At 43.8% G+C, this 18,021-nt stretch overlaps 1 protein-coding gene across 1 annotated transcript in view; it reads right to left on the bottom strand.

The window, feature by feature from the left end:
* Positions 1-18,021, bottom strand: part of LOC149313310 (adipose-secreted signaling protein-like) — an 84,149-nt gene that overhangs the window by 34,895 nt on the left and 31,233 nt on the right. The window contains exons 2-3 of the mRNA XM_089526433.1: positions 8,694-8,804; positions 571-713 (exon numbers count right to left, since the gene is read on the bottom strand). Of these exons, the coding sequence (XP_089382559.1) occupies positions 571-713; positions 8,694-8,712 (162 nt within the window). The 5' untranslated portion in view covers positions 8,713-8,804. The remainder of the gene's footprint in view (positions 1-570; positions 714-8,693; positions 8,805-18,021) is intronic.

The following is an 18,021-nucleotide window of genomic DNA, read 5'->3' as shown; positions in this document are numbered from 1 at the left end:
CCTAGTACATACTAGCGTTAGGAAGTGTCTGAATGGTGCACGCTCCCTAACCCTACTGCCACTGCCACCACGCTACATTTTGCGGGTATGTATCGCGCCACTGTCTCAGCCACCCATGTGAACAATTCTGAGTTCTGAAATATGTCGGATTTTGGTATAAGGGATTCCCAACCTGATTGAATACAAAAATGGGATTAGGTTCTTCAAAGACCTCAAGACACACCTTCCTCAACATTATCTGCATCCACATCACAGCAACAATTGAATTTACACTGCAGAATTAATGCACCACTTTAATTGCCGCGGCCCCATGCTGTGAAATCCAGGGATGTGTAGCTTGTTGTGGCACCAGCACCCTCGGACCAAGAAAGGTTAATATATCACAAAATTGTAAATCCCTGAATTCCACAGCATGCAGCCATGGCACTTAAAGTGGTATCAAACAGCATTAATTCTGCAATGTAGATGCAACCCTAATTCCATCTCTTTCAGCTGCCACCTTTCAAGCACTTAACTGGGAGAGCTTCGCAGCAATGCAACATGCAAAGAAATGGGCTGTAGAGCGCTCACCTTCACAAGGAAGTTGCCTTCTTTCTCCTGGCTGACCATGACCACCGAATCGTGCAGCTTCTCGTCGAAGTGAACGTGGCTGGAAGACCCTTCCACGGTCTGAGTCGGGGCAAAGCGGACACCAGCCACTTTGGCCTTGGTGCCTAGAGGAGCAGCAAAGAAGCAAAACCCCAAAATTAGCAAACGAAAAGGAAAACGTTCAAGGAGCAATGTTGAGCAGGAAAAAACCTCAATAGGTTTTGCATTCAGGAACCCAAAATTAGCTGCTAGGGATGCCAGGAACTCTGGCTCTCTCCCACCAACGGAAGCAACACAACACGCAAAGATTATTATTATTTTTATCTTGTATCCCACCTTTCCCCCAAATCAAGGTGGTGAACAGAAGATTTAAAACAATATAATTTTAAAACAATACAAAAGCATTTAAATGTATTTTAAAGTGTGAGAAATGGACCTTTCAGATCTAATGATTTTGCCCAAACCCTGTACAGGTTTTCCACTTTGATATTCCCATTGCTCTAGAGTATTTAATAAGAGCCAGTGTAGTACAGCAGTTTGAATGCTGAACTAGGACTCTGGGAAGCCAGAGTTCGAACCCTCCTGTTTGGCCAGCAACCGAAGACAATCCCTCGAAGAGTGGTGGGGTCTCTTTCTTTGGAGGTTTTTAAGCAGGGGCTGGATGGCTATCTGTCCCAGGGAGGGCTTTGACTGTGAGTTCTTGCATGGCAGAATGAGGTTGGACTGGATGAGTTTCTGGGGGTCTCTTCCAGCTCTATGATTCTATGATATTATGATTCTATGATTCCTAGAATCCAATATTCAAAACCACTACACCACACTGGGTCTCCTCCTAAAACGCCGTGTTTGCTACCTTGGAGAGGCCATCTCTCCTGGCTTTGTCTGCACACTAGCTCCCTGCCACCCACTTTCAGTCGGAAAACCAGATTTAGCGTTGGAACCTGCTGCCTTATCATTTCTTCCAAGCCATCCGAAAAGCACAAAGGCCCCCCTGGGAAGCGAAGCGTGCACAAAGAGATCCCTAAAAGCTTTGATCAGAGAACCTTTAATCACCGCTGTCCTTATCAGGCGCCAGCCACAGCTTCAGCATAGAAGGGCATGCTGTTGTGCCAAGATAAACTGGCATCCCAGGTGTAAGAAAACCCACTCAGAGAAACCTGCCATGTTCATGATGGGCAGCAACAGGAGGGTCAGATGGAAATCATTTTTCTGATATCCCCAAAGAACACTGTTGCCAAGCTCTGCGAGAAAAAAAGATCCATCTCTCTGCATCTTCATAGCATCCCTGTCAAAACAGCTTCATCCCCAATTTCCTGCCCTCCATGTGTGTGTGACTACAACTCCCATCATTCCACAGCCCACTACAATTCCCAGTATCCCTGACCATTAGCAAAGGGTATCAAGGTCTAACAATATCTGGAGCAACTCATTGCCAGGGATGGCTGGACATAGCTGGACTGAATTTTCCAACATCCCCGAGCTAGTGAGGAGGAATTTTAGGTCTCATTCCCACTACATTTTTAACTGGTTTGCAAATCGGTATGAAGCGGTTCAAAAGACCCTGGTTCGCACTTGAACCAAATGCTCAAGACCTTTTAACCCGTGTCTTTTTTACGCTGATTTTTTCGTGTCTTTTTTGATAAATCAGTTCCACACAAGTATGAACCAGATGCGGATTGGAATCGATTTCAAGAATCAGTGTCAAGAATCGAATTCATGAAGCGATTCAGTGTGAGTGTGAACAGGATGCAGATCAGAATCAATTTACTATGATGTGATAAGGGGTCACTGGGTGGGGAAGCTGAAATTATCCACCTGTGTCCACCCATCCTTCATAAATGCAATTGCAGTGATGGACAGAGAAAAAATATATACAGTCGCCACTTGGGACTCGCACGACTTCCAAATCTTGCACATATTCAAGCCCCATAGACTTGAATGGGGCACACGCATGTGGGGTGTGCACCGTGGGCACATGCCCCATTAAGGCTAATGGTGGTCGCCCCTCTGTGGATTTCCAAGTCCACAGATTTCAAGTCCACAGACTTGGAGGGAAAAGGCAGAAAATAAATAAATAAATAAACTGTCAATCTCCCAAGGTCTGCCCTGCAAACTAGACTTGCTTTTCTCTATCAGAAGAAGCAACCACAGATTCCCATGGGGTGCTCATGTGAAAAGCATACCTTAATGCACTTATGCAAAAAGCATAGCTTGTGAGTTTCACAGCCCTGTCTCTGCCTTTAGTATAACATGGTCATGCTCAAAAACAAAGAGATCACAATGCATGCAACTGGACCAGGGTGCGACGTGACCTTTCAAGCTCCATTACCCTTCCTGATGCCCAGGTTAACAGAGAGGAATAAACCCACATTGAGTGCAACGTGCATTTGGAGTGAGGCCTTCCAGAACATGGAGTGATGCACAGGGGATGCTTTCACAGTTTGATGTTAAACAGAAGAAGGAGTTATGAAATCCATGCAATCTCAACCCATGGCCTACAGTTACCCTCTGCCCGTATCAGCTCTTTTGTTTTTGCATAATTCTGGGCCCTTTCACACTACATAACTATAGTGCGATGATTCCACTTTAATTAGTCTGGTTCCATTTGGTGGAATCCTTGGGATCTGCCAGAGAACTCTGGTGTCACCCCAAACTCCAAATCCCAGGATTCCAGAAAATGGAACCAGGGCACTTATAGTGGAATCATACTGCTGTAAACTGACAGCAATAGAGGGAAATGATATACAGTGCGCACATGCCATACGCGGCTTTCAGTTTATGCTGAAGCTGTGCTATAATAAAAAGAATGGTGTGTGCGCCGCACTGTGCTGCATACACAAGCCCCATTGTTTTAATAATAATAATAACAATAATAATAATAATAATAAATTTTATTTATATACTGCCTTTCCAACAGATCAAAGCAGTTTACAAAAATTACATTTTCAATGGGTCTCAGGCATACGTGTTTTTTGCCTTATATGAGAGGGTCTGGAACAGATCCCCCGTGTAAGGAAAGGGCCCACAGTAGCTTTAACTATGGAAGGGTCCCCACTCTAAATCAGACCATGTTGGGGCAGAAAGTTCTTACAGATAGGTTCCAGTAGATCACAAAATCATAGAATTGGAAGGGATTCCAAAAGTCTTACTTAGACGTAGACTCACAGATCTGAAAGAGAACCCAAGGGCCATTAGTCCAATCCCTGCCGGTGAAGAAATTCACATCTTAAGCATCTCTCTATCTTCTGCCTCTCCAAAATACCTCTTATCCAGCCACAGACTCATAGATCTGGAAGGGAATTAAAGTTTCCTATGCTCCATCCAGCAAACATCCCAGGAACCAGGATGTTAGATTATAAGAGTTGCTGAGGAGTTAATACAGTCCAGGTCAGTCATAAGGGACCCAGCAGGATGAAAGGAGAAGCAATAGATGGGTGGTCATTCAGTCGTCCAGATAAACAATGGCAAGAAGCAGCCAGGGAATGGGTGGGAGATTTATAGGCAGCAGTTACAAGACCCCAGGTGCCTAATTAGGTCAGTGCCTCCTACTTAATAACCTTTGAGAACGGAGCAATTTTTCTTTGTCCTGTCATTGCTGGATGGATAATGGCAATTGACCTTTAATATCTGCAGCCTCCTGCTGGAGAACAAGCCCCCCAAAACCTCTGGCTGCTCAGACTCAGATAGAGCCTTGTTATCAGACATGGCAACCAGCATCTTCCTCTGAATCATAGGACTCTGGAGGGTGAGTCATGACACCTTGGAGTCCAATTTAGTCAACTAGCTTGATGACTAAAGGGCCATCCTCTCCAAACCCTGACAATGATGAAATTCACAGTTTAGGCAGCCTGGACATAGAATCGTAGAGTTGGAAGAGACCCCAAGTGCCATCCAGTCCAACCCCTTTCTGCCATGCAGGAATTCTCAATCAAAGCATCCCTGACAGATGGCCATCCAGCCTCTGTTGAAAGACCCCTGTAGCAAGGTGGAAGGAGAGACTGGGAGAGTTGGGAGGGCTAAGGAGGACCAGGTGGAGGAAATAAGGACAGGACCCCCGGAGGAGGAGCCAGAAGAGGAGAGGGCGGGCTGTGCAGAGAATATAAGGGAGGAAGAGAGGGCTTGCGCGGGGAGAGGGAGAAGACGCGGAAGAGGTGGATGCAGCGAGGCGGTCGAGCTAAGAGGAGGGAAGGTATCTCAGAGCCCACAGCGAGTGGGAAGGCCCGTCTCCCTGGTGGGAAGAGCAAGTCCGAGAAGGCCCGGACCCCATGAGGCAGTCAGGCTAGTCGACCCGAGAATAGAAGGGGACTTCGCCTACCCGGGGGAAGGTGACTGGCGCCGACGAGAGCCTGGGAGTCTTGAGGGGGAGTGGTGGGACCCCAAGGGCGAAGCCTGGGAGCAAGGCCCTCGACCCCAGGACTGGGAAAAAGCAGACAAGGAGGCCTTGGAGAAGCACGCGGGGGGAAGGCGAGGCAGGGAGCCTACCCGGAACCAGGAGGAAGAACCCCCTGAAGAACTACCTTAGGCGACTGGGAAAAAGGAACCTTTTGGACACTTCGTTTTGTTGCCTATTTGGCTGTTACCTTGTTTGTTGCCAATAAAGGCGTTATTGTTGCTGCAACTCGGTGTGAGAGGAAAGTTTGTTTCCCACGTGCGCAGGAAGGCCGGCCATTTTTCCCGCCATGCAACCTGCGGCACCAGCCCCGCCCACAACCCCCAAAGGAGGAGACTCCACTACACTCCGAGGGAGCAATGTGTTCCACTCTTGAACAGCCCTTACTCTCAGCAAGTTCCTCCTAATACTGAGGTGGACTCTCTTTTCCTGGAGCTTGCATCTATTCCTCTGGGTCTTAGTCTCTGGAGCAGCAGAAAACAAGCTTGCAGCCATCCATCCAGCCATCCCTCACTTTATTTATATCCTACCTTTTTCCCCCCCAGACTGGGACCCAAGGTGGCTTACAAAAGACAGAAAATGACAATAAAAGCATGTGCGGTCAAAATGTACAAACTAATAACAGAATTAAAACTACCGACAGCAGTACTGTAAACCACTGTCTCCCAAACTTTGGTTCAACGTCCAGAAGCTCTGGCCAGTCAGGAATTCTGGGAGCTGAAGTCCAAAATACCTAGAGGACCAAAGATTGGGAACCGAAGTGCAAAGCGTTCTCTTACTACACATCTACCAGGGTCATATTAACTATATTTAATGTAATTTTATATTATATTTTATTGTATATATTTTATACAATATATTTTATATAGAGATGTCTTAACTGTTCGAATTTTATAATGACTGTAAAGGTTTTTATCTCTGAGCTGCCTTGGGTCCCTCCGGGGAGAAAGGCGGGATATAAATGAAATAAATAAATTAAATAAAAATCTGGTTTCTATGGCTAGCCTTTTAGATTTAATATGCTTAAACCACTGTAAAGAGACAGGTCTGCACATTTTATATATTTGACTTGTCCTTCCTTAACTGGAAACTTGTATTTTTTATTTTTGCGTGCCTTAAGCAACCTCAGCCAGGCAAAGCTGCCTCAGTTCTGAAACCTGTCAAGCCTATTTCATCCCCAAACTAATTGAGAAAACAAAAAAAAGCATGCCCAGCCCAGCATTACCTGAAACGGAAACACGGAAAGTTCAGGGCAACGGGTCACTGTGCAGCTGACAGACAAAGAGAGTGGCACAAGGTGGGCGGAATTTGAACACAAACAAAGCAAAAGACTCATCGCAAGCTCAGACAAGAAGGGAGCGTTGACTAGTGGAAAGAGAGCCACCCAGCTGCTTGGTAGCCACTTCCGTGCCCGAGGCAAGATGGGTTTTTCCCCTGTCAATTTCAGTAGTGCCAGGTCTAGCTTCCAGCTTGGGGGGGTGTTTGGACTGCAACCCCCAAATCCCTTTGGTAGCACATCTGTCTAAGTACAGTGGGCTCTTGATATGCACTGAAGTTTGGTTCCAGGACCCTTCATGAATACCAGAATCCGTGGATATTCAAATCCCATTAAATACAATGGATAGTAAAATGGTGTCTCTTATATAAAATGGCAAAATCAAGGTTTGCTTTTTGTAATTGATATACATTCATTCCTCTACATTTGCAGCTTTGATATGTGTGGATCTGATTATTCACAGATTTGATTAATATGTTCTCTCTAGGAATATCTTGGTCCTCCAGTGCAACTCTATGGTCAACTTTAACTAAAAGTTGCACTGAAAGACCTAAGGATTCCTAGAGAGAATACTCTACTAGGCCTTTGTAGCTCCTCCAGTGCAACTCTATGATCAGTGTCTGTCGGATGTAGACCACAGAGTTGTGCGGAAAGACCTAGAGATTCCTAGAGAGGTGTCCTCTCATGTAAAAACATGGTGTTTTTGTTATTTGCGGTTTCTCCATATTCACGGGGGTCTTGTGCCCCTAACCCTAGCGAATAGGGAGGGATAGGTGTATTTTTAAAATATTTTCAAGCCATGGATGCTTAATCCTTGGATAAAATGTCTGTGGATATGGAGTGTCAAGTTGCCTGTCAACTTATGGTTACCCCATGAATTCTGTAAGGTTTTCTTAGGCAATGAATCCTTAGAGGTGGCTTTGCCAGTTCCTTCCTCTGAAATATAGCCTGTAGCACTTGCTGTTCAAGGGTGGTGTCCTTTCCAAGTACTAACCAGAGCTGACCCTGCTTATCTTGCAAGATTTGAAAGGAGTTGGTAAATTTAGGGTATTATAGACCCTGTTCTCAACATACCCCTTGTATTTTGAAGAAAAGGAAACATAACCACTGACCATTGTGCATCTGTATGTGCCTTCAAGATGCCTATTGACTTATGGAGACCCACTGAATGTCATAGGACAAGGAATACTCAGAGGTGGTTTTGACAGTTCCTTCCTCTGAAATAGAGCCCACAGCACCCATCATTTGTTGATGGTCTCCTGTCCAAGTACTGACCAGGGCCGACCCTCCTTAGCTTTCAAAATCAGTTGGGATCTGGTGCCTTTCAGGTATTTAGGGTAGCTGAGCATTGGCTCTGAGCAATTCCCTGTTCATCCGTAGAAACCCATTACGTGACCTTGGGCGAGTCATACATTCTCAGCCTCGGAAAACCCCATTATGGCCTTAGGGTCGGCAAAAGTTGGAAATGACTTGAAGACACACAACAACATGAACAAACAGGTGGTCCTTTTCACAACGCAGTCCACAAATCCCAATTTTAAAAAAGGGATCACTGTCAACAGAGAATGCTCTGAGAATAAAGCAAAATCAGTGAGTCCTCTGTAAGAGGCATACACTCAATATTTATAAACATAAAAGCATATATGAGAAGATAAGCATATTTTCAATATACTGTCACCACTCCATATCCACAAATTCAACCAACCATGACTTGAAAATATTTTAAAAATATATAAGTTCCAAAAAGCAAATCTTGATTTTGCAATTTTATATAAGGGATTCCTCCATTTAACTATGCCATGATATCTAATAGGACTTGAACATCCATGGATTCTGGTATCCACAGGGGGCCCTGAACCAAACCCCAGCAGATACCAAGAGTCAAGTGTATCTACTTATTTCTACAGTTGTTTTGGCACAGGTTGAGTATACCTTATTGTGAATTCCAAAATCTGAAATACTCCAAAATCCAAAACTGTCCACATGGGTGGCTGAGACAGTGACACTTTTGCTTTCTCAAGGTTCAGCGTACACACATTTTGTTTTATGCACAAAATTATTTGTGTTCTGAACTGCAACCTCCAAACAAGTCTTTGGTGATCCAGACTACTTCTGCCATGCAGAAATAATTTTTCATTCATGAAGTTTCATTTCACTTTAATTGTCATGGCTAAATGCTATGGAATCCTGAGATTTGTAGCACCAGAGCGCTCTGACAGAGAAGGCTAAATATCCCACAAATCTATAAATCCCACAATTCCACAGCATTGAGCCATGGCAGCTAAAGCACTATCAAACTGGATTATTTCTGCAGTGCGGATGCAGCCCCAGAAAGCTGAATAACCCAAAGGTCAGAAGCGGGATGCTCAAGGAATGCTCAAGGGATGCTTGGGTCACCAGGATGATGGAGGTGCCAGCCCCGGTTAGCGCTGCACTTACCCTTGTTTGCTGCAGCCATTCGGTCTGCTGAGAATCCCTCGGTTACCGTGTTGAACTTCTGCCTGGATCAGCAAGTGGCCATTCTCTGCAATTGGAAATACAGCAGGCTTCCTGGACAGCAAGAAAATAAGCCACAAAGTCAATTCAGCAGCTCTCAAGAACAAACCACTGAGTGACACAGAAGATCACCAGGACAAACAGGTTAGGAAAACACCCTGGTCTAGTCTGTTCTGGATCTTAAGGGCTGACATGTCCAAACCAACACCAACCATTTATTTTTAGCATCCCCCCAGCTTTGTTACGTGTGTTTTCAAGCAGGAGAACAGTTCCTGCCTTGCACAAACCAGACCATTGAAGAGATAAGCAGAAGCAGATGCTGCATACTTTTCCCCCTCTCCTGGAATCTGCATGGCATCTGACCCCAAGGAAGATGGGTTTTAAGAGTATCTTTCACTATCATGACCAAATACAGGTACAACTTACTTAACAAAACAGAAGTGTCCCTGCAGAAAAGCTGGTACAAGAAATAACATGAAAAGGTATTTCCACTTTTCTTATGATTTCAATCTCTGTAGCAAAATCATAGATGCACAGAGTTCTAGAACTGGAAGAGACCCCCAAGGGCCATCCAGTGAAGCCCCATTCTGCCATGCAGGAAGACCCATCCAAGCCCTCCCTGGGACAGATGGACACCCAGACTTTGTTTAAAAACTTCCAAAGAAGGAAACTCAACCACACTTTGAGGAAGAGTCTTCCATTGTCAAACAGCTCTTACCCATCAGGAAGTTCTCCTGATGTTTGGGTGGAATCTCTTTTCCTCTAGTTTGAATCCATTGCTCCATGTCTTGGTCTCTGGAGCAGCAGAAAACAAGCTTGCTTCTCCTCAATATGACCTCCCTTCAAATATTTAAACAGGGCTATCATGTCCCCTCTTAACCTTCTCTTTCCAGGCTAAACATGCCCATCCTGCTAAATCATTCCTCATAGGATTTGGTGGTTTCTGGTCCTCTCCCCATTTTGACTGCCCTCCTCTGGACATGCTCCAGTTTGTCCATATCCTTCTTGAATTGTAAGATATAGCCATGTTTGTCTATAGAATCAGTATGTAGAAAGAGCTTGTCACACTTTGCGACTAACTTAAAAAAAGGAGTTGGCAGAATGAGCTTCCCTAGACTTAAGTCTACTTCCTCAGATGAATTTGATCTGCACCATCTGAAGAAGTAGACTTAAGTCTAGGAAAGCTCATGCTGCCAACTTCTTTCTTTCCGTTAGTCTCAAAGGTGCAACAAGATCTCTCTACGTACTTCTTGAATTGTGATAACCAGAACGGGACACAGGATTCCAGATGATGTCTGACCAAAGCACTGAGGTCAAGATCTTCTTCAGCACCTGCAATTGCACTAATCTGCACTTCTGCACAAGCAATTGTGCAACAGGAAAACTAAGCTAGCAATCCTCAATTGAGGCCCTTTATCTCTTGCAAATGCGTGACAGGAGGCAGTGCCGATTTTGATCTTTGGGTTTTGATCTTGCCAACACATCCTTTGTAATAACTCTGAATTTACAATGATAATATTGGGGGTGGAAAAGACAGCTATACCTGAATAATAGAGCAAGATAAGATCAAACCTTTGAATCATACTATTTTCAGCCTACACTTAGAACCAGGTTCTGAATGAATATTTATGTTCAATGTATACAGCCTGTTAAATATATTGTAAGCTAGTAGTAATGGCTTACAATTATTTTCCTCCTTCTTCTAAGAGATGCATTAAACCTGGTGAAACAAGACCCTCCTTAGAACTGGGTCCTGAACGAATATTATGTTCAAAGTATGCAGCCTGTTAAATATATTTTAAAGTGATGGCAATGGCAAAGGTTTTATTTTCCTTCTTCTTCTGGAGCTGCATTAAACCTAGTGAAACAAAACCTTCCTTAGAACTGATTCCTGGATGAACATTGTGTTTAATGTATGCAGCCTGTTAAATATATTGTAAGCTGGTGGCAATGGCAAACCTTTTATTTCCCTACTTCTTCTAGAGCTGCATTAAACCTGGTGAAACAAGACACTCCTTGCAAAGGAGAGCTTTTTCACAGCCACGAATTCACAGCTTGGACGGCAGCTTGAAACTTTCCAAGGATGGAGGGAGGCAGAGTATTTGAGCTGCAACACAAGACCCTCTGACCCAAAACAAGGAGATTTAAAGGCAATTGTCTTCACACAGACAGACACACTTTCTTCTCTCCGCTGTGCTCCAATTTCTCCTCTTACTTTTGCTTTAGGAGGAAAACTTCAGTTAACAAAGTCTCTGATGAAGAAGCTCCTTTTAACCAAAGGCGCATTCCCAATATGATTTAAAGCTAATCGCTGATCGGGTTATATGACCGCTGTTTCCATTTGAAACCAGCTCTGACCGTACTTTGACCAATTTCAGTCACGATAGACCAAGGAAAACACAAAAAAACTGGTTTTTCCAAAAACTAGTTTCCTAGCAGTTCTTTTGGAAAGAATCGATTTTGAAGCATGTTCAACCAGTGATAACGACAGATCGGAATGGCATCATTCTGGATGGGAAGGACTAATGGCAGAAGGGTGTTTACCATCCCTCCTTAGTTTTTGGTAGACCCACCATTGCCCCCCCCCAAGTGCTGGTCTGACCTATGTGTGTCAATCATCTGTGCGCCATCAGTGACGTAAGCGGCAGCCCAGCTTGGGAACTATACACACACACACAAACACACATCCGTCCATATTTACGGCTTTGATATTTGCGGATTTGATTATTCATGGATTTGATTAATATGTTCTCTCTTAGGAATATCTAGGTCTTCCAGTGCAACTCTATGGTCAACTTTAACTAAAAGTTGCACTGAAAGACCTAGAGATTCCTAGAGAGGATACTCTACTAGGCCTTTGTAGCTCCTCCAGCGCAGTTCTATGGTCTGTCGGACGTTGACCACAGAGTTGCGCTGGAGGACTTAGATATTCCTAAAGTGGTGCCCTCTCAGGTCAAAACATGGTGGTTTTGTTATTTGCTGTTTTTCCATATTCACGGGGATCTTGTGGCCCTAACCCTAGCAAATAGGGAGGGACAAGTGTGTGTATATAATAATAATAATATAGATTAGATAGACAGATAGATAGATAGATAGATAGATAGATAGATAGATAGATAGATAGATAGATAATTCAATTCATTGGTTTTGCAACGACCTGCCTCACTATGAGCTGCCGATGGTAATTACAAATACAGTGGACCCTTGTTATCTGCTGGGGTTTGGTTCCAGGAACCCCCATGAATAACAAAATCAGTGTATGCTCAAGTCCCATTAAATACAATGGCATAGCAAAATGGTGTCCCTTATATAAAAGGGGAAAAAAATCAAGGTTTGATACTTGAAATTTATACTTTTTTTTTGAATATTTTCAAGCTGTGGATGTTTGAACCTGTGTAAAAAAATCTGGGCCAACTGTAGTTGCAAAATCAATGAATCAAATCTTCTATCAATTTTATTTTTTTAAAGAACTGATGGAACATTTGATTAATTGGTTGTGCAATCATGTGCAAAAAGAAAGCATGTGCTCATAGGTCACCCCACAATTACAAAGGCAGCGCTGGGGAGGGGAATGGTGGATCTACCAAAAACTGAGGAGGGATAGTAAACACCTCTCTGCTATTAGTCCCTCTCCTCCAGAATGATGCGATTCAGATCCATCATTCCCACTTGTTGAACATGCTTCGGAATTGATTCTTTTCAAAAGGACTGCTAGGAATCTAGTGCCTGGAAAACCGGGGGGTTTGCGTCACTTTATTGCAACAGAAGCCATTCAAAGTTGGATCGGAACTAGTTTAAATTGGGAACAATGGTCCTATAACCTGATCAGCGATTTGCTTTAAATTGTAGTTGGAACACGCCGCAAGCCCGCTTTTGTGCTTCTGTGTCCAAACCTGCTCTGCGATTGCCCTGCACAAAAGGAGGTTCAAGCAGGTAAGAAACCAGCCTCTCCATTCCCAAACCCACCGCAATTACAAGCGGAGCACTAAGTACACACCAATTGTCTTAGCAACACCACAATCCCACACTTTGCCTCCTTTGTTCGTTCGCATGCTGAGAAGTGCGGCAGCTCAGCTCTCACCTCCTCTGCCTCCCGCCACTAAATTGTAATCTCTGCACCAAACCTCTGCAGAAAAATTCACAGAAATATAGACTTCAGAAAACAGAGTGGGAAGGTGGGAAATGCTCATTATAGAATATTTTGCACACATACACTCCAAATCTTCCTCGAAAACAAGTATGGGGGGTTGAGCTGGCATTGCAATCTGCCATGTGTGGTATTTTTCAGGGAAGGGGAATGAGAGAATGCAAAGGGGGGGAATCGAGTTCATAATACCTGAACCCAGGAAAATCCAATTGAGGCTGAACAAGGAGAAAACTGGGGGGAAGTGTGGAATTTTGGGGGGCTATGGTGCACAATTAAACACTAGAACCTACTGCCACAAAATGCAGGGCTGGTGGCAGCCACCAGCTCAGAGAGCTGGCAAAACTCACAGACAATCCCATCAGGGGCTACAGTAACAGTGTTGAATGGGAGCTGTGAAAAATTTGGCTGGCAGCTCACTGATAAAATTAATACAATCATAGAGTTCAAAGAGAGTGCAAGGATCATTCAGTGCAACGTCATTCTGCCATGGAGGAACACACAGAAGCAGAGAATCCTAGATTGGGAACAGACTCCAAGGGTCATTCAGTCCAAGCGTATTCTGCCATGCAGGAATATGCCAAATCCTAGACTTGGAAGACACTCCAGGAGTCATTCAGTGCAACCTCATTCTGCCATGCAGTAACACACAGAAGCAGAGAATCCTAGATTGGGAAGTGGTACCAAGGGCTACCCAGTCCAACCCCATTCTGCCATGCAGGAACATGTGGAATCAGAGACTCCAAGGGTCATTCAGTCCAACCATATTCTGCCATGTACGAATACACAGAATCAGAGAATCCTAGAGTTGCAAAAGACCCCAAGGTAATCCAGTCCATCCCCCTTCTGCCATTCAGGAACTGACAGATGGCCATCCAGCCTCTGTTTAAAACCCTCCAAAGAAGGCGACTCCACCACTCTCCAAGGCAAAGTCTTCCACTGTCGAACAGCTCTTATCATCAGTCAGTTCTTCCTAATGTTGAGGTGGAGTCTCTTTTTCTGTAGCCTGCATCCATTGCTCTGGGTCTTATTCTCTGGAGAAGCAGAAAACAAGCTTGCTCCATCCTCAATATGACATCCCTTCAAATGCTTAAACAGGACTATCATATCATCTCTTAACTGTCTGTGTTCCAGGCTGAACATACCCAGCTCCCTAAGTCTCTCTTTATAGGGCTTTATGGTTTCCATACCTTTCCTTGTATTGATCTCCCTTCTCTGAACATTCTCCAACTTATCAATTGTGGTGTCCAGAACTGGACACAGTCTTTATTCCAGGTGAGGCTTGGCTAAAGCAGAATAGAGTGGCACTATTACTTCCCTCGATATAACTATACTTCTATTGATGAAGCATAGAATCACATCAGCCTTTTTAGCTGCCGCCTGTTCAACTTGTGGTCTACATGGACTCCCAGATCCCTTTCACACATGTAAGTCTCCTTAAACCAGGTGTCCCCCATCCTATATCTATGCATTTCATATTTTTCTCCCTAAGTGCAGTACCTTATGTTTTACCTGTTGAAATTCATTTTTGTTAGTTCTGGTCCAGCTTTCTATATCATTCCATCATCTTACTAGAAGATTCCTTCAAGTGGAGATGCTGGATATCCAATTTGTGTCTTTTTGCCAAAATCTCTGGTCCCATATCCATCTCTAAAGGGAATTCTGGTCTGAGTGAAATAACGTTATGGATATTATTTCTATCCCTACCGTAACGGAGCTGCACACAATCCTGCAAGCTGCAAAAGGGCTTTGTTCTTATAGGATTTTATTTTAATAGCCTGCCTTCTTCCCAGGGCAAGACCCACAGTCACTCAAGGGCAGAACCAGGACAAGCGGAGAGGCCATACGAGGCCACAGAGCAGAGAACCCAAAGCCCAGGGGTCAGGGCAAATGCTGGGTTTTGTTGTCGTCATTGCTGTTGTTGAATTAAAAAGACCAAAAAACAGCTTGGTCACTCTGTGCAAAACCAAACTGGAATACAAATGCCTCTGCAAGCATTTCCAAAGAATGATGCAGGAAGAACTCTTGCTTCTGATTGGGAAAGAGGGAAGGAGGGGGAAAGGATGAACACAGAAAGAAAGGATTGTGTTTACCAAGGTTTCTTATGGGATTAGTGAGGGAAGGAAGGGATTAAGGAGGAGGAAAAGAGTGAGGGAAAACAGACCGGAGAATAACGCTGCAATCCTTCGTCCACGTACCTGGGTCTATATTCCTCTCCAATGAACGCAACGACTCTAGAGACATGTTGTTGCTGTTGTTGTTGCGTGTCTTCAAGTCATTTCTGATTTATGGGGTTTTCTTGGCATGTTTCTTCAGAGAGGTTTTGCCATTGCCATCATCTGAGACTGATAGAGAGTGACCTGCACAAGTGGTTTTCTGTGGCCAAGCAGGGATTCGAAGCCAGGTCTTTGGAGCCGTAGTCCAATGCTCAAACCTCTATATCAAAATACTCCTCAGTAAATTGAAAGTATAGGGCCAGCATGGTGTAGTGAGTGGAGTACAGGACTGGGACAATGAGTCTGAATCCTTGCTCAGCCAGGGAAACCCACAGGGTGAGTTTGTGCAAGTCACACTCTCTCAGCCTCAGAGGAAGGCCATGGCAAATCTCCTTGGAATAAACCTGTCCAGGAAACCAGGATGGAATTGATATAAATATTTATAGATTTAAGAACTCTGTGTGTGTGTGTGTATAGTACTGAACTTTAAGAAGTGAATTAGAAGTACAGTGTATAAAATGTATTGAAGTAGAGAAAGTAACTTAAGCATAGCTGTCTAAAATAAGTGGTAACATTTAAATATATTTACTTTTCCACATTTTTATGTTTATGTCTATGACTATTTTTTTCTTTGTGTTTTGTTTGTGTGATATGTAATTATTTTATGTCAATAAAATGTTGTTTTTTAAAAAGAAATTTAAAAACAACAAAACGATAGGGGAAGCGCCCCATTTTACTTGCTAGTAATGGTCACTGTTGGAATTCAGTGGCCATATGGGCCATGAGTCTTGGCATGAACACTTGACCTTCGATCCAGCATTGGATGATGGCAGCCAAGACCAGAGCTCCCCATTGGGCTGAAGAGGAGTAAAACCTGGAGCTGATTCCAGGCTTCTGCTGATGTCTCATGGAGGGCAAAGCCACCAATCCTATGGAAGAGCCAGGACAACCAAGCAGCAACTGTTGTTTGCTCTTATGTGCTGCCAAGGCTCAACTTGTGGCAACCTCATGAACAAGAGACCGCCAAGAGACCCTGCACCCAGCCATCTTACTGAATGAATTCATTTTTTATTAAAAATCTGTTTATATATATATATATATATATATATATACACACACATACAATTTTACACTGATTGGAGAGCGGGTTCAAATCTCACCTCTTCCAAGAACCCACTTGCTAAATTTAGTCAACCCCCCTCTCCGTACTTCGGCTTCCCCCTGCAATGTTGTTAGTGTCATGTGCCATCAACTGATGGGAGACCCTACAAATGAGAAACCTCCAAGAGACCCTGTTACTAACAGATCTGCTCAGGTCTTGCAGACACAGGGCAGCTTCCTCAATGGAGTCTATCTCTCTGTACTGAGCTTTTCTTCTTTTCCTGTTACCTTCCACTTTACCAAGAATTCTTGCCAAGAAAACTCCATGATAGGTTTTATTTGCCTTAGGGTGGCCATAAGTAGGAAATGATTTTAAAGGCACAACACAACAATAATGAATTGTCTTTTCCGACACGTCGTGTTGTCTCAGGAGATGTCCAAAGTTTGGTCACTTGGGCATCCAGGCAGAGTCCAGCCTTGATTTGCCCTGAGACCCATTTACTGATCTTTCACAGACCTAGAGCACCTACTAAGGAAGATCAAGGAAGAAAGTGCAAAGGCAGACTTAATGTTGGACATAAAGAAAACCAAAATAATGACCACCGAGGACCTTCACAAGTTCAACCTGTCCTAGACAATGGAAGAAATAGAAATAGTCAAAGAGTTCCTATACCTTGGATCAAACGTTGACAGAAATGGGGACTGCAGCCAGGAAATCAGAAGAAGGTTAAGAATGGGAAGGACAGCTATGAAAGAACTAGAGAAGATCCTCACATGCAAGGATATACAAATGAGCACAAAAGCTGGACTCATACAAGCCATCGTATTCCCTATTGCCATGAATGGATCTGAGACCTGGACAGTGAAGAAAGAAGATAGAAAGAAAATCCATTCCTTGGAGATGTGGGTCTGGAGAAGAGTGCTGAGGATCCCATGGATAGCCAAAAGGACCAACAAATGGGTCCTGGAGCAGATCAAGCCAGAAACCTCCCTGGAAGAAGCCAAGATGAGCAAGCTATTTTAAAAAACCATTACATCACAATGGCCCAAGACTGTTCCAGTCGTCTCAAATTGCCCTGAGTAGTGTAAATGTTCTATTGAATGTACCTGCAAGCATGATATAGCTGTCTTCCTTACGAATGAATAATTCTCCTGGATTTATTCACAAGGCTGCATTAAGCTATTACCAGCACCGCCGAGCCATAATAAGTGTGTCTGCATGCATGCCCACATATCGGGGGGAATGGATAGGGACAAATACCAAAAAAAAAGTGTGTGCATCTCTTGCCCAGCAGGATGCTCACAGCAAGAAGGAAAAAAGAAAGAAGGATGGATAAAACCATCTTCCTAGTTTGTAAAAGGGGTCTACGGATTGCAAAACCAATGCATCAAATCTTCCATCATTTTTTTTAATTGATGGAAGATTTGAGTAATTTGCAATTACCTGGGCAATCCAATGGCAGCTCATAGTGAGGCAAGTAGTTGCAAAACCAATGAATCAAATCTTCTGTCAATTTATTTTAAATATGTGTGTGTGTGCGTAGGGGGGTATTATGTATATATGGATGTATTTTAACCTGTTGTACGCCGCTTTGATTGCCTGGCAAAAAGCGGGATAGAAATAAAAATGTTATTATTTATTTATTTATTGAGAGAGAGAGAGAGAGAGAGAGATGCGAAGCTGGGCTGCCCAGGCTGCCGCTTATATCACTGACGGCACACAGATGATTGACACACATTTTGAAGTGGTGCAAACTAGTGGGGACAACAATCGTGCCAAGAAAGAAGCGATTGCAAGGGGATAATGTAA

This window comes from Sceloporus occidentalis, unplaced genomic scaffold, assembly GCF_023333645.1.
Source record: "Sceloporus occidentalis isolate IW3139 unplaced genomic scaffold, rSceOcc1.0.p SCAF_5, whole genome shotgun sequence".
In the NCBI taxonomy this organism is placed as follows: Eukaryota; Metazoa; Chordata; class Lepidosauria; order Squamata; family Phrynosomatidae; genus Sceloporus; species Sceloporus occidentalis.
This window is presented reverse-complemented; position numbering and strand designations above follow the sequence as displayed.